Source organism: Mytilus californianus, unplaced genomic scaffold (genome assembly GCF_021869535.1).
Source record: "Mytilus californianus isolate M0D057914Y unplaced genomic scaffold, xbMytCali1.0.p SCAF_6, whole genome shotgun sequence".
NCBI classification, from domain to species: Eukaryota; Metazoa; Mollusca; class Bivalvia; order Mytilida; family Mytilidae; genus Mytilus; species Mytilus californianus.
The window spans coordinates 31,996,418-32,013,343 of NW_026262712.1; the positions used below are offsets into that span (position 1 = coordinate 31,996,418).

The window sequence follows — 16,926 nt, forward strand, 5'->3', positions numbered from 1 at the left end:
ATTTATCCTGTTTTAAGTTACTTTCCTTTAAATAATGAAAATTTTTAAAAGAATATAAATAAAATATAGATTGAACAAATAATCATAAAAGGATGGTAATTAAATGATTTCAAATGTCAAAGGACAAATAAAAAAATAATAATTTGAAAATTATTTGAGGGTTCTATACTTCCTTTCAAGGCTTAAATTGAAATTTATATAATAACTATGACCCTTGTTGCTAGTTTGAAAGAGTTTCTGAATATTCAAATAAAAACTAATTGCAATTGCAGAAAGTTAAACAAATGTTCTGATTGCAATGATTGGTCTATAGAATAATGATATAAAAGATATGAAGTAAAAAATTTAAGGAACATACTAAAAAAATAGAATGTTACATTGTAGATTGGACATGTAGAATATAAAGATAGAGAAACTTTATAAATACAAGGGTACTATAAACATAATACATTGGATGGAAAATTGAAGAAAACACACTTTAAAAGACAATTTTTACAGCACACGGTTACATTTACGACAAAATTTATGTCGATTAAAAACCTCCTGATCTGAGTCCTAATCTCCTGACCAAAATTTCCAAATCTCCTGATCTGAGTTTCATAGTCCATCACATGTATGTTATTTCAATGTTTCAAAATAAAGTGTGATCAAAGGGGCCAAGCTGTTAAAAACAATTATCTTTCATGTTTTTCATTTAAAATCTTTAATGTTTTACTCATACCAAGCTAAATACATGCAGTATTTACAGCAAAGCAAGTTAAAAACAGAAATCATGATTTTCAAACACACAACAATAATACAAAATTTAGCTGTTTAAATACCAATTAGCAGTAATCATAAATAATTAACATTTAATAATTAATCATCAAATTAATAAAAAAATACGTTTCATATACAGTCAGGGGAGTTACTTGTACAAGTGATTTTTAAAATCACTTATTTGCGTGATTTTTTATTTTTGCATAGAAACATAGCGATCGGTAAGGAGATTGAAAATTTGAATTTCCCGCAATTTGTAGCTCGTTGTAATCTCGCGAGATTTTGCGGAAACCACGTGGTTTTCCAAAGATATGGTGGGAAAATACTGTAAACATTGACAAGATAAGGAGTTTACAAAAATTGATTGAAAATGACTAAAAATAGCCTCGAAATATTAATAGTCTGGGGATTTTATAAGATTTTTGCTGATACTGTGAATATTTTTCCGATAAACTTCAACATTTAAACTACGTTTTGACGTTGAAAAATATACGTACTCTCGATTGAAATGCAAGTACTCGCATGGTCAGAAATTTGGACCTTCTGAAGATTGGAAATCACGCCAATGAGTGATATTTTTTATTCAGGTACAAAAGATCATTTCAGCAAGTGATTTTTTGGAATGTTATTAACTTAAAGGGGATTAACTCCTGACGACTTAAAAAGTTTAAACAATTTCCCCGTGCATGTTTGTCAGAATGTCACAAATTAATTTTGGCACGATAAAATAAATATGAAATCATTGTGCGTTTTCTTTTTTTATTATAATTTCACACTGCAAACAGAAATATTAAATATTTATTTGATAAATACAGACTTAATAAAGCAGATCTTTTTTACCAAACTTCGTAACAACTAACATGCAAAGATAATTTTTTTTTGCCAGAAATGGTAAACAAATAACTTGCATATTTATCTCCAAGTGTATTTTTTATATAGTTTATTACATTTGTACATGCAGTTGTATAAATTGTGCATATCATGTACTATGTGTTTCAGGAAAATAAACAGATAAACAGTTGCATATATAGACTATGTGATTAACCATTACTGCATTAGGCATTAAATGTTCTATCACATTATCATGCATATTTCATATTTGTTGTTTTTATAAGTCCCCTAACTACCGACAAAGTCGAAGGGGACTTTAGGTTTGCACTCCGTCCGTCTGTCTGTCCATCCGTCAGTCTGACAAATCAGTTTTCCACACTTTTTTTCTTCATGTTTGAAGATATTGATTTGATATTTGGTATATAGTTTTATTATGACAAGTTACAGATCAAGTTTTCATATTGTTCCGGTCTGATGATTTTGTGCAGAGTTATGGTCCTTGAACTTAGAAATTTCACTCAAATAATCAGGTTTCCACACTTTTTTTCGGTCAAGCTTGAAGATATTGATTTGATAATTGGTATATAGTTTTATCCTGACAAGTCACAGATAAGTTTGAATTTTGTTCCAATCTGAAGATTTCGTGCAGAGTTATGGTCCTTGGACTTGGAAAATTCACTCAAATAATCAGTTTTCCTCACTTTGTTTCGTCACGCTTGAAGATATTGATTTGATAATTGTTATATAGTTTTATCATGACAAGTTACAGATCAAGTTAGCGTTTTGTTCCAGGACAATGATTTTTTAACGGGTAGGGGACTATATATTGCCATGCAATACTCCCAGAATGCTTGTTGATCTAACAATCTAACATTCAGATTTATGCATGTTACACTACAGCTCGGGTGGATTTTGCTTTGTCCACCGGCCCACCATGGGAGTGGGCACCTGGTGGGCAAAATTTGTACCTTGTCCACTCTGCCCACCTGTAGGAGTGGGCATTCAATTTCTTTTGTTTCATCTAAAGACTTGCAAGTACAATCACTTGAAAAAAGCAGATAAGCATTTGTAATCAATATTTTTACAAAAAAGAGATTATAGCTAGAGTGGGCACGGGTGGACTGCCCACGGTGGGCCGGTGGAAAAAGCAAAATCCACACGGGCTGTTGTGTATATGAAATTATTAAAAATCACTGTGCAGTAAGATCATTTGTACCATCATAGAAATCACTCTGTGCAGTGATTTAAAATCATTTGTACAAGTGATTTATATTATTTAATGTAAATCACTCTGTGCAGTGATTTAAAATCATTTGTACAAGTGATTTACATTGTTATTTATCCTGGTCTTATGGGTTTTTTGTTGAGCCTGCGACTTTTGTCGCAGAAAGCTCGACATAGGGATAGTGATCAGGCGGTGGCGTTAGCTAACTTCTTAAAAGCTTTATACATGTATTTTAGAAACTGGAAGACCTGGATACTTCATACTTTGTATATAGATGCCTTATGTTACGATGTTTCCATCTGTCACATGTCCATTGTCCTTGACCTCATTTTCATGGTTCAGTGACTACTTGAAAAAAAGTAAAGATTTTTTGTGAAGTTAATTTCTCTCTTATTATGAGTAATAGAATAACTATATTTGGTATGTGCGTAGCTTGCAAGGTCCTCATGCCTGTCAGACAGTTTTCACTTGACCTCAACCTCATTTCATGGATCAGTGAACAAGGTTAAGTTTTGGTGGTCAAGTCTATATCTCGGATACTATAAGCAATAGGGCTAGTATATTCGGTTTATGGAAGGACTGTAAGGTGTACATGTCCAACTGGCAGATGCCATCTGACCTTGACCTCATTTTCACGGTTCATTACTTAGTATTAAGTTTTTGTGTTTTGGTCTATTTTTCTTAAACTATAAGCAATAGGTCGACTATACTTGTTGTATGGAAGAATTGTAAGCTGTACCTGTCTGCCTGGCATGGTTCATATCATACAACTAATGTTCTCCAGCTGAGCCTAGCAATATTCAAGGTAATTTATACACTGTCCAACATTGCCCTTAAAATCTGGGTTATAACGCTAAAGTGCCCTTTCAGACAACTAGCACCCTTCTGCCCTGAGATTCAAGCTAGAACACTGTTATGACATTGACCTCATTTTCATGGTTCATTGGTCAATGTTTAGTTTTCTTGATTAAGTGTGTTTCTTAGAAACTATAAGCAATAGGTCAACTATATTTAGTGTATTGAATGATTGTAAGGTGTAAATGTATTTCTTGTTTGGTTTATATGACCTTGACCTCATTTTATTGGATCATGTTAAGTTTATGTGATAGTTGTAGTTAAACTTTATATTTGTGACTATCAACATGATATCAATGATTAGTAAAGAAGGCGAGACATTTCAGCGTTTGCACCCTTGTCTTACTATTAAGAATGCATTTTGACGTCACAATGTCCATTAAAAAAGCATGCATAGTACAAATTCATATGAGGTAAGAAAACGTATGATCTGACCATAATGAAAATCACTGTGTAGTGATTTGAAATCATTTAATTTGTACAAGTGATTTATATTATTTAATGTAAATCACTCTGTGCAGTGATCAGATTTGAAATCATTTGTACAAGTGATTTACATTATTATTTATCCTGGACTGCATGGTCTTATGGGTTTTCTTAACTATTATAACAGGTTGGGAACAACCCCCAAATGAGGGATATTCCTTTAATGAGGGACTGTCCCTCAGACAAGGGGTCATTTTACTATTGTAAAACATAAAACTTATATTTTTTAACTTAAAAACAGTTTATCCCAAACTTTGACTGACCAACAAAATGTCAGACAAAAAGTCATTCGGTCAGACAGAAATTTTCAGATTTTTTTAGTTGAAAATATAGACGAAAAGGTCAAATTTCTTTTTCAGTCAGACAAGCTCTAAAACTGTTTGGCATAGACTGTTAAAAGGGAAAAAATTATTATACATGTATTTCATAATTTGGAACAACTTTTCTAAAAGACGGGTACACTTATTTTTAATAATAAAGAAGATATACATGTAAGTCCAGAAATATTACAAAATTCTTGGACATGTTTTGACCATTTAATACAAGATAGATTTACAGTTCTTTGGGAAAAGTTTCTTCAAATAATATAAATATTTGCTCATTTGCACATGTATACCCTGTGATGCGTTTTCAGATTCATCACTCAACAACTAAAGTTACTTCCTGTTTACTAAACACTTGTATCGTTTTACACATGATAGCCAAGTTTTGGACGATCAATGCATTTGAATGAGAAAATATGGTTTAACACCCCTTATACATTAGTTGGTAAATATCACCATGATCACTGACAAGTTCAATAAATAAATTGGGTCAATTGGCTATAAATACCTTGTGTGCTATAAATATTTCTTATCAATTAAAACATTCAAGGCATAACAATAATCACAAATACTACAAAATATTCTTGTCAAAAGCTCTATTATATATATTATCTCCTTCTGGCGTCAACACTTTGTGGTGTAATTGTCAGGAAAACCTTTCATGTGCACTCAAATACCCCCATCCCCCCCCCAAACCAATACACTTAAAAAGCATTTGTACATCATCATCATAATGATCAAGTTGATCTGTGGCATTTTGAAGCTAAAGTAAAAAAAATCACTGGTTGAAGTGATGCACGTAGAAAAATTAATTAAAATCACTCTACACAGTGATTAAGATTCAAATTTACTACATTAGTTAAAGTTATTATAACTAAACAACTAAACATACTAAAAAAACGATTGTGAAAATTTGAGATATTTGTACTTTTGTCCCCCCCCCCCAAAAAAAAAAAAAACCAACAGTTTCCTTCAAGCTACACCTATTTTCAAATTTATTGAAATAAAGAACACATCGTGCACATTAAAAAAAAAACATTTGAAAATACTTGTAGTAGTACAATGTAGCTTATACTTGTAATAGATATAAAAAAGAAGATGTGGTATGATTGTCAATAAGACAACTCTCCACATGAGATCAAATGACACAGAAATTAACAACTACAGGTCACTGTACGGCCTTCAACAATGAGCAAAGCCCATACCGCATAGTCAGCTATAAAAGGCCCCGAAATAAAAATGTAAAACAATTCAAACGAGAAAACTAACGACCTAATTTAAATTTAGACCTGGCCTATCATTAATTTGTTAGTTTGTCTGTCCTTTCAAATAAGTGAGCAAAAAAAATAAAAAAGAAAGCATAGCACCCTCCCTTTTTTCAATTGATAAATGGTTTGGCAGTTATCGTGTTTTTGCCCTATGAAATATTCTTAAAAAATTATAGATTTGATCTGATTGATAATTTTTTTGTAATCAATGAAAAGATGTTACTTTAGCATGTTTAGTAAGTCAGTTTTTGAAGGTAATTTGAAATTAATTTAAGGATCCTGACCAGGGACATGACAATGTGAGAGGAATAAACATTTTTTTAGAATTGAACCCTGCTTTCATCCATGTATAATGGTAAATATGGAAACGAGTTCATGTAACCTTTTTACAGATAAATTTTAATTGCAATTTGAAATGATTTTGGTTTTAAGCACCTGGGTAAATCAATTTTTTCTTCATGAATGATCTTGTGCTGGACAGTCAGGACCCCTTGCTGAACCAGATTACAACAAAAATGTTATCTGAATTTAAATTTATAGAAATAGTTATATTCTGACAAAAAGATTCAAATCACCTAGGACTGCAAAATTTGACAACTTTTATGACCTCTGCATTCTGTTTCAACCCTTACAAAGACTAAAATCTGCAACAGAGTTCAATCATTGATGATTAGTCCTGGTCATTAAATAAAGATTAATATTCTGGTACTGGATTTCTAATAGGGGAGGGGATTCTAATTGGAAATCACTTCTACCAGTGTTCTGTTGAAATCACTCTGAACAGTAAATAAAAGTCACTCAAGTCATCCCCCCTTTTTAGCTGACTGAGGCCGGAAGTGCCCTTTGTGAGCTTATGTCATCACTTGGCGTCTGTCGTCATAAACTATTTCAAAAACTTATCCGCTGAAACTACTGAGCCATATACCTTCAAACTTTAAATGAATGTTCATTAGGGTATCTAGTTTATAAATTGTATCCGAAGTTTTGATCCACCAACAAACATGGCCACCAATTCATTAAAGAACATTTAAATGGTATTTTTAAGCCACTCATTATTAATATATATTGAAAAGCAAAAATAATCATTGATGAAAGATTTAAGCAAAAAATAACAGGTAGGTGATTCAGGCTCTTGAGAGCCTCTTGTTTATTAAGATTCAATTGCTGTTGCACACATTTTGTTTCAGCCCTCTAAAATTATACAATTTACAACAGATTTTGATTTGATTGATAAATATAGTTATTTTTTTAATTTGAATTAAAAAAAAACATATCTGTTTTTCACTATAGAAGTTAATTGGAAATATACTGCTGGTATCAGAGATAAACACACATTTTAATTCACTCTGTGCAGTGATTTTAAGTCATTTGTACAAGTGATTAACATTCTAATTGAATGAAAATCACTCTGTGCTGTGATTTAAAATCATTTGTACCAGTGATTTACATTATTTCAAAATGTATGTGATGAAAGACACCCTTTGAAGTGTTTTATTTTTATTTATACCAGTGATCAATACTATTTTTTTAATAAATGATTATATTCCATTAACTTCACTACAAATTATAATTATGACCTGCAAAATCTTATTTATAACTGTTTGAGTCTTTAGTTTTCTACAAATGTATGTAAAAATGTTTGTGATTTTTTTTGGTCATATATATATATAGCATTTTCAGTTTATGAGTTTTTATTGTTCCTTTTTATGACCCAGCTGTAGTGTAGGGGCATTAAGTTTTACCCTTGTCCATGTTGTCTGTACATCCCAAAATTGGTTTCCGTTCTCTAACTTAACTTTGCCTCAACCAAATGTAATGAACCTTATAGACAATGCTTATTACCGCCAAACTCAGCACGAGTACAAATATGGTAGCATCAGTTTTACAGTTTGTGAGTTATGTCCCTTTATTACAGTATATGCAAGCAGTTTATTTGAAAGAACATTTGAACAGATTGCTACTAATCATTTCTAATGCTATTGTTTGTTCAGAAAATAAATTTTTCTCCTTACAAGTTAGTTTTTATTTATTTTCACCTTTTAAACAGGTGTCTTCTATTAGCTAATGTCAAAATGACCCCTGTTGTGATGTTGTCCTCTGAAAGAGGGAGATAACCCTGGTTTCTTATTGAAACTTTTCCAAACATAATATTAATAATCACTTGAATGAGTGATTTTAAAAAATATTTCTAATCACTGGTAGAAGTGATTTTTAAAAAGTAATGAAAGGGAATGAACACTAGTTTTGTTGAAAAATCACTTGAGAAAGTGATTTTAAAAATCACTTGTACAAGTAACTCCCCTGACTGATATAATAATTCCCCAATTTTTATTCCGGAAAATTATTTTTTTTTGGTATACACATATAAAAAAATATCTAATAATTCAACTGGAATTTGAATAAAAATTGGGAGTGAATGTGAAGTGTGCGAACGGACCTAGGGGGCAAACGTGTGATGTCCGAATGTGTAGGGTGCGAAAGTGTATTGGGCGCTAACGGACCTGATACCGTGAGTACCCTGCTTGTTTACTGACCACTGTACAGTAATTGTGTTTGTTCCATAAGGACTTGAGGATTTTTTAAAATGAATGTTTAAATAAACTTGCCCAAAAGAGGACAAAATTGTTTAGCAAATCTTGTCAGATTTAAATGAATATTCTGTGAAAAAATCCTCTTCTCCCCTCAGAATATCAAATGGTTGTCCTTAAACAGACTATAAATCTACAAAACATGTTTAGCAAAACCTACTACATCTGGAATACGTAAAAATCTGGAAAAATGGTAAAAATTAAACACAAATCAATGAATTCTAAGAGGCAGATAACACTGGTAACAGGGTTAGCAAAATACCAAGGTTTTATGAATATTGACCAGTCCAGTTTGAAACCTTTTGCTCTTACATTGTTTTCTTGTCTTAAACATGTTACTTATGTTGTTGTCAAAAAAAAAAACCCTACATACCTACCCAACCCTACAAGGCATGGTTAGGCCATAAAAAAGAATATGTTTGTTTGCCCTAACCCTTCCTACCCAGAAAATAGCTGCCTACTCAAAATCTTTTATTGTCCTGATGTGAAAAAGTTTTTTTTTAATCAGATAGGCATAATATAATAAACAATTGACACTTCAATTTCTCTTTACCAAAAAAAAAAGAAAATGCCTGCCAACCTACCCACTGTCTCTACCTTCGAGTAGGGTTTGGGCAAACCAAAATATTTTTAAGTGTGGCCTTAGGCAGCATCAAACATAGAATTTGTTAAGCAATGTTAAGGGTGGCCTAGGCAGTATCCATTTCTGGTGATATTACTCAGGTTTTTCTTGCCCAGGTGAAATTTTTCCAACCATGATGAACAATTTCTTCGCTTGAGGAATAGCTCTTCTAATAAGTATTCATCAAATTAGTGATGTTTTCAAAGTGTTAAAGTTTAATTTAGTCGAGTCATTCGATGAAGGTAAATCCAGAAAAGCACTTCGAATGCATGAAATTTATAAAGTGTTGTTTTTATTTTTTTGAGAGACAGTTATTCTCTTTTGTGGGAAACTTCTCATTTGCTAGGAAAACTATTATGTTTCCTGTTTTCTGTTGTTAGCAGAATTTTTGTCATTTAACATGATAATAAGATTGAGTTCAGCTGACCCTACAAAAAAACAATCCACAGACATGTCCGACTGACAGGCTGATTTCGTTTCAAATAAATTATCTGAAAATAAATAAAGGACTTAGCAAACACTAAGACTACATACAATACAATGTATGTAATTGAAAAATTTATCTTTCAGAATGAGGAATTTACACAAGATGATGATTTGTACAATGATGTAATAACAGCATCCTCGTCTGTAGAGTCTACTGAGGTAATTGACATCTTTTTTTAGCTCACCTGGCCCAAAGGGCCAAGTGAGCTTTTCTCATCACTTGGCGTCTGTCGTCTGTAAACTTTTACAAAAATCTTCTCCTCTGAAACTAATGGGCCAAATTTAACCAAACTTGGCCAATATCATCATTAGGGTATCTAGTTTAAAAAATGTGTCCGGTGACCCGGCCAACTAACCAAGATGGCCGCCATGGCTAAAAATAGAACATAGGGATAAAATGTAGATTTTGGCTTATATCTCTGAAACCAAAGCATTGAGAGCAAATCTGACAAAGGGTAAAAATGTTTATTAGCTCAAGATCTATCTGCCCTGAAATTTTCAGATGAATCGGACAACCCGTTGTTAGGTTGCTGCCCCTGAATTAGTAATTTTAAGGAAATTTTGCATTATTTGGTTATTATCTTGAATATTATAGATAGAGATAAACTGTAAACAGCAATAATGTTCAGCAAAGTAAGTTCTACAAATAAGTCAACATGACCAAAATGGTCAGTTGACCCCTTAAGGAGTTATGCTCTTTTATAGTCAATTTTTAACAATTTTTCGTAAATTTTTGTTATCTTTTACAAAAATCTTCTCCTCTGAAACTACTAGGATGAATTTAACTAAAGTTGTAAACAATCATCATTAGGGTATGTAGTTTAAAAAGTGTGTTTGATGACCCCGCCCTCAAACCAAGATGGCCGACATGGCTAATAATAGTACATAGGGTAAAATGCAGTTTTTGGCTCATATATCTAAACCCAAAGCATTTCTAGCAAATCTTTCAAAAACAAAATTGTTCATTAGGTCAAGATCTATCTGCCCTTAAATTTTCAGACCATTCAGGCAACCCGTTGTTGGGTTGCTGCCCCTGAATTGGTAATTTTTAGAAATTTTTTCAGCTTTTGGTTATTATCTTGAATATTATTATAGATAGAGATAAACTGTAAAGAGCAATAATGTACAGCAAAGTAAGACCTACAAATAAGTCACATGACCAAAATGGTCAATTGACCCCTTAAGGAGTTATTGCCCTTTATAATAAATTTTTAACAATTTTCATAAATTTTGTAAATTTTTACAAAATAATTTCCACTGAAACTACAGGGCCAAGTTCATTATAGATAGAGATAATTGTAAGCATCAAGAATGTTCAGTAAAGTAAGATCTACAAACACATCACCATCACCAAAACACAATTTTGTCATGAATCCACCTGTGTCCTTTGTTTAATATGCACATAGACCAAGGTGAGTTTTTAATTTAATGGCTCTTTGTTGGCAATCCTTTGTGATATGAAAAGAGGTCATATATTTATTATGAATTTGACTCATTTTAGGGATAATTCCTTCAGAAATATCTCTCCATATACTATACAACATGAACAGGATACACAAGGGGATTGAGTTAAAATTTCTGTTATTGGTGAATTTTCACTCTAATCACCAGCAATCACCCTGTTTCACCATGAATCACCTTGTGTGTAGATGTACACAATTACAATGTATAAGGGTGTAATCAATGAGTAACATTCGATCAACCGTAATTAATCTGTTACACAATGAATCATTTAGGACAGGAGTAAGTTTCATCTTTATAACCTTGTGTGTACTTCATCACACGAACAGAAGATCTATAAATAGGATTGACATATTCACATAAAAAGGATAACAAGAATTGCCAAAATATTAAACAGTACAAAGGACTATACAAACCTAAATGTACAAACAACCAATTCCTCTTGAGAAAAAAGACATTTGAACAAAAACAAAAAACAGAAGTGACCAGATATGTGGTGATATTATAATAATTTAGCTGCGTTTGATAGAAGTCAACGTTATGCAAGTGCACATATACATATACATGTAAAAGACCTTGATTGATTTTGGAACATTCAAATACAAAATAAAAGTTGAATTTTGGTCTGTTTTGTATGGTTTTTATTGCAACTCAAATAGTTACAGATTTTGCAGAGAGACTTTTTCACCCCGAAATAGGTTAACAGATGTATTGATATTCATTTGCATAAGGTCGATTTCTATCCAACGTAGCTCAATTTTTAAAAATACTTTCAATTCTTTAATGCAATTTAAAAGAAATGTACTCAAAAGACTTGCTATTCAGCCAGGGGCATTACTTCAACAAGTAGCAAGTACCTATACAAGTTATTATACGACCACTAAAAATGTTTTGGGATCGTATAATGGTATGATGTCGTTGTCGTCGTCCGAAGACACATTGGTTTTCGGACAATAACTTTAGTTTAAGTGAATGGATCTCTATGAAATTTTTTAAGAAGGTTCAATTCCACAAAAGGAAGGTTGGGATTGATTTTGGGGATGATGGTCCCAACCGTTTAGGAATTAGGGGCCCAAAACAAGCATTTTTCTAGTTTCAGCCAACTTTCAGGATAATAACTTGTGTATTAGTATTTCGATTGCTCTGAAATTGTACCACAATGTTTAATACCACAAGTACAAGGTTGGGAGACATTTTAGGGGTTATGGGGCCAACAGTTTCGGAATTAAGGGCCAAAAACAAGCATTTTTCTAGTTTCCAGACATTAACTTGTGTGTAAGTGTATGGATCTCTCTGACATTGTAACACAAGGTTCCATACTACAAAGGAAAGGCTGGGATTGAGTTTTTGGGTTATTGCTCAAAGGGGGGGGGGGGGGGGGTTCAAAAAGTTTGGGGGGGGGGGTTCCAATTTTTTTAAGGGATTCATATTTTTTTTTCAAAATTTTTCAAATTTCGAATTTTTGAAAAGTTTCAAGAAGAAATCTTCAATTGCACAGTATCGAGCAATAGATTTGTAAGATCTTTGACCACATTTATTTTGTGTCAGAAACCTATATTATGTCAAAAATTTGATCACAATCCAAATTCAGACAGTATCAAGCTTGAATATTGTGTCCAAATTTGCCCAAACTGTTTAGGGTTTGACCTCTGCGGTTGTATCAGGCTGCACTCAGCGAAGCATTTTATGTGAATATGAGGCTCTTTTAGATAAAAATTGTATAATTATAAGTTACTTTTGTAAATCCATTCAGATTTTACTCGAAGAAACACTGTAACCACTTGACCGAGTTATACTTCTGATCAGTTTATTTTTATCAGTATTATTATTCTGAAGTTTGTCCATTTTACTGTATCATTGATGCAATTTGGAAGCTGAAACTTATCCTTGATTGTTATTTTGTAGACGATAGAAGAAACAAAAGCTTTGTCAATATCCGTACCAGCAGGTTATAGTGGTAGGAGGATAAGTTTATATGTAGGAAACCTAACATGGGTAAGGTTTTATTTGAGGCCAAAAATAAAATTTAGATTGATGTTGCCCAATTTCCCACCTAAAAAGCAGCCTACCCGATAAATTTTATGACCCAAATCGTTTCAATTTTGGTTTTAAAGAATTTTTCCTGCTCTTCACATCGTCCTCTTGTCTAAAAAACATGTAACTTATGCTGTTGGCCAAAAAAAAAAAATTCCTGTTACCTACTCTTCCCTACAAGTCATGGGTAGGCAACATCAAACAAAGACTTTTTTTAAGGGTGGCCTGAAATGCATGAAAAAATTGTAAAAAAATAGGAAAGGATAAAAACTGGTATTGTGTATTAAAGAGGCACTAGCTGTCAAATTCATGTTAACCGATTTGACTCAAATTCTCATATTTGATTTACAACAATGTAAAACATTTATCCAAAGTATAAAAAGTCTAAAATAAACAATTTACAGGGCATGGGCTCCAGAATATGTAACTTCGTTTCGTGTGTATTTTAGTCTAGATGCCATCTAATTAACCATCGCGTTGACCTCCGAAAACCTCTGATGGTCATATAAGCAATATAAACATAAATATAGATATAAATAGAAAGTGGACTCATGCAATGGATTTTTCCAGGTCTGTTTAATTTCATATTATAGATTAAAAATATATGTTAATCATCGTTTTTACCTGTATAAGAATAATGTTTTGTGGATCGAATCAGTCAATCAAATGATTTACCTTTGTTTCACTTTCAATGTTTACATTCTTTTCAGTTAAATAACTCAACACGCACAATGCATGCGTTATCAATCTCTAGCTAAGGGGTTGAATTGAAGTTCATATGAATACGGATTCAATGAGGTTGAATTATTCACTTGCAAGTGAATAATTCATCATCAATGTTTCTTAGCTTATTTTGAAAAAATTTAACCATATTTGCCGCTTAAAGCGAATTATTATTTCACTATTTTAATTTCATAAATGATTGAACAAAAAAAAAAATCATATTTTAAATTTTTATATATCTCGTAGCTAGTGCCCCTTTAATTCATGGCACAAAACGTACATGTACATTTGACAAGTAATAGTGGGCCCTTCAATTAATAGCAAAACCTCACACCTCTGTCCTCAATATATGCAAGTATAAGATGACACCTAGCACATGTTTGAGTGGATGTTGACAATGCTATATTTGTGCATTGGACACTTTTACCCAGCAGCAGGGTAATAATAATAAATTACACTATGATGAGCAAATTAATTGTCATTAATGGTTCACTAATTGAAAAGTAATTTTTCACTATTTTCAACAAACACGTATGCAAATTAAACAGGATAAAAATACACAAACCTCTGAAAGAAACAACATTTTTATATGGACATCAAACACCCTTACTAGTAATTTTGAATTTAAAAAACTTTCCTCTATTCTGTTCAGTGTTTCATAGAATATTTCAATTGAAAAGCAGGTTTTACAAATAAATAAAGAAAGAAAAATACAAAGTAAAATGAAAACACACCTATCTTAAAGTAAACAATGTTGTCCAAAAGTATGACAGGTCCTGTGGGAATTTAAACAAGAGGTCCCTTTTCCGGTCAACAACAAATAATTGAGCAATTGGATTTTCTTATTTCAGTGGACGACAGATCAAGATTTAACAGATGCCATAGCTTCTGTAGGAGTCACAGATTTAGTAGAGATTAAATTTTATGAAAATAGAGCAAACGGACAGTCAAAAGGGTATGTTTACAGTTTCCCAAGCCTACAGCTCTTGTCTTGTTAGATTTGTTGTTAGATTCTGTCTTATTTACATAACAATAATGTATCTTTTTATTAAAATTAAAGAAATACCATCATTTGGGGAAATGTTTTTTTAAAGACTTAGGGTTGCACAAGTTTATCTTATTTACTCAGTTTTTAAAGAGTAAACATGAACTAGGTGACAAATCTTTTCAACATTGAATTCAACATTTTTTTTCAACAAAACAAATGCATCTATAAGACCCCTACCCCTATCAAAACAAGAAAAAAGGACAAAATTAGTATGCTGGTTTTCAATTTTGTCATTAAAAAATCAGAAATTAACCAATGCTATTCTTGGTGATATTATGGAAGAACATCAACAGCAAGAATTAGAATGCTTGTCTTTACTCCTTTCTGGCAAAAATGAAAGCATCACAATAAATTTAGTTAAATACAGAAATTTTATTTAAGTCATTTTCTCACCTTTTTGCACTTCATAAACATTTCAGATCTAAATTTGATATTAGATTAAATTATGTACAAAATGTATTGATATTACCTTTGTGGCTATCTTGACTCTTGTGTGTAATTCTACTCCTCCCGGTCTAATTAAATGTAGGTTTGTGTTGACTTAGAAGGAAAATGGTAAACATAGTGTAATCCAGTTTAATATCACTCTTGGTGGTGATTTTCACAGTGAATGTTGTTGTAAAACACAGCATTCACTGCGAAGAAACCCCCCCTCCCAGAGTGATTCACTCTGAAATATCTCTGTTCTTTCTTTAGGCATTATATAACAGGTTCATAAATCGGAGTGTTGTCACTCTAAATCACCAGCATTCACCCTGTTTCAAAAGGATTAACCTCACTCAAGCAAAAATGATTTTGAATTCAATCACCTTGTGTGTTTTTTTTTAGTAAGGTCAACTGAAATCTCACAGATATATATTTTTGTTTTTAGGTTTGCAGTAGTGGTAGTAGGATCAGACAACTCTTCTAGGTTGATATTTGACAAGCTACCAAAGAAAGAAATCCATGGCCAGGTTCCACAGGTAACAAATGCTAACAAACAGGCACTTAGTCAATTTGAAGCCCAGTCAAAGAAAGATGGTGGACCTCCTCAAAATGGTAATTACAGTGAGTTGACCTCTTTATATTATATATAACACCTAAAGTCTTGATTACTGATGATACCTCTTTAAAGTGGGAGTGTTTTATTTCACTAACTATGCCATTATTCTTTAAAAGTCAAGTAAATATCTTCCTTTTGAAAATTTTATTTTTAAGGAATATCTTAAAAAGGTGACAAGAAAATGGCAAAAAGTTTTCGTCCTAGAAATTGCAAATTTCAACTTTGCGAAAAAATATATACCACTTTACAGTATGTTATCAGTTGCATTTTCATCTAGTTAGTTTATGATCAAATACTGACATTATTAAGAAAAATACTTAATTTACCATAAAGTGAATCCTATGTTGAATTGTTACTTTTTTGTTTGGAAAGATACTTTTTATTTCACCTAGAACTTAGGGCCAGGTTAGCTATTGTCATAACTTTTCAACCTCAATATGTTTGTAGTTAGAACACTTAGACTTAAAATGTCAGAATGGGTATGGGACACCTCTTTTTATACGACCACAAAAAAATGTTTGCGTCGTATAATGCTATGATGTCGTCGTCGTCCGAAGACACATTTGGTTTCCGGACAATAACTTTAGTTTAAGTGAATGGATCTCTATGAATTTTTACCAGAATGTTCAATACCACAAAAAGAAGGTTGGGATTGATTTTGGGGGTCAGGGTACCAACAGTTTAGGAATTAGGGGCCAAAAACAAGCATTTGTATGGATCTCTCTGAAATTGTGCCACAAGGTTCCATTCACAAAGGGAAGGCTGAGATTGAGTTTGGGGTTAATTGTCCCAAACGTTCAGGAATTAGGGGCAAAAAAGGAGCCAAAAACAAGCATTTTTCTAGTTTCCAGACAATAACTTGTGTTTAAGTGAATGGATCTCTCTGAAATTGTACTTCAAGGTTCCATACCATAAAGAGAAGGGTGGCATTGAGTTTGGGGGTAATTACTCCAAAAAAAGGGGGGGGGGAGGTCAGGGCTTCCAAAATTATTTTTAGCCAGCCGGACATTTTATATATTATCCCGATTTTAATCCCTTAAGACTAAATAAACAAAAGGCAATTATGGTATTCAGTTGCTGAGTTGGCCATCCCAATGATTGACATTAAAAAAAAACGATATTAAACTTTCTTTGATTAAAATATGAAGTTCTGACGTAAACTGTTAAATTGGCAG

General features: G+C 32.3%; 1 protein-coding gene across 3 annotated transcripts in view; it reads left to right on the top strand.

The window, feature by feature from the left end:
• LOC127706832 (cleavage and polyadenylation specificity factor subunit 6-like) overlaps positions 1 to 16,926 on the top strand; it is a 40,716-nt gene that overhangs the window by 1,122 nt on the left and 22,668 nt on the right. For 2 of the 3 annotated variants that reach the window (XM_052211538.1, XM_052211539.1), the window contains exons 2-5: positions 9,528 to 9,602; positions 12,810 to 12,899; positions 14,513 to 14,616; positions 15,581 to 15,756. In XM_052211538.1, coding sequence (XP_052067498.1) covers positions 9,528 to 9,602; positions 12,810 to 12,899; positions 14,513 to 14,616; positions 15,581 to 15,756 — 445 coding nt within the window. The remainder of the gene's footprint in view (positions 1 to 9,527; positions 9,603 to 12,809; positions 12,900 to 14,512; positions 14,617 to 15,580; positions 15,757 to 16,926) is intronic. The other variant, XM_052211540.1, reaches the window with a different exon arrangement.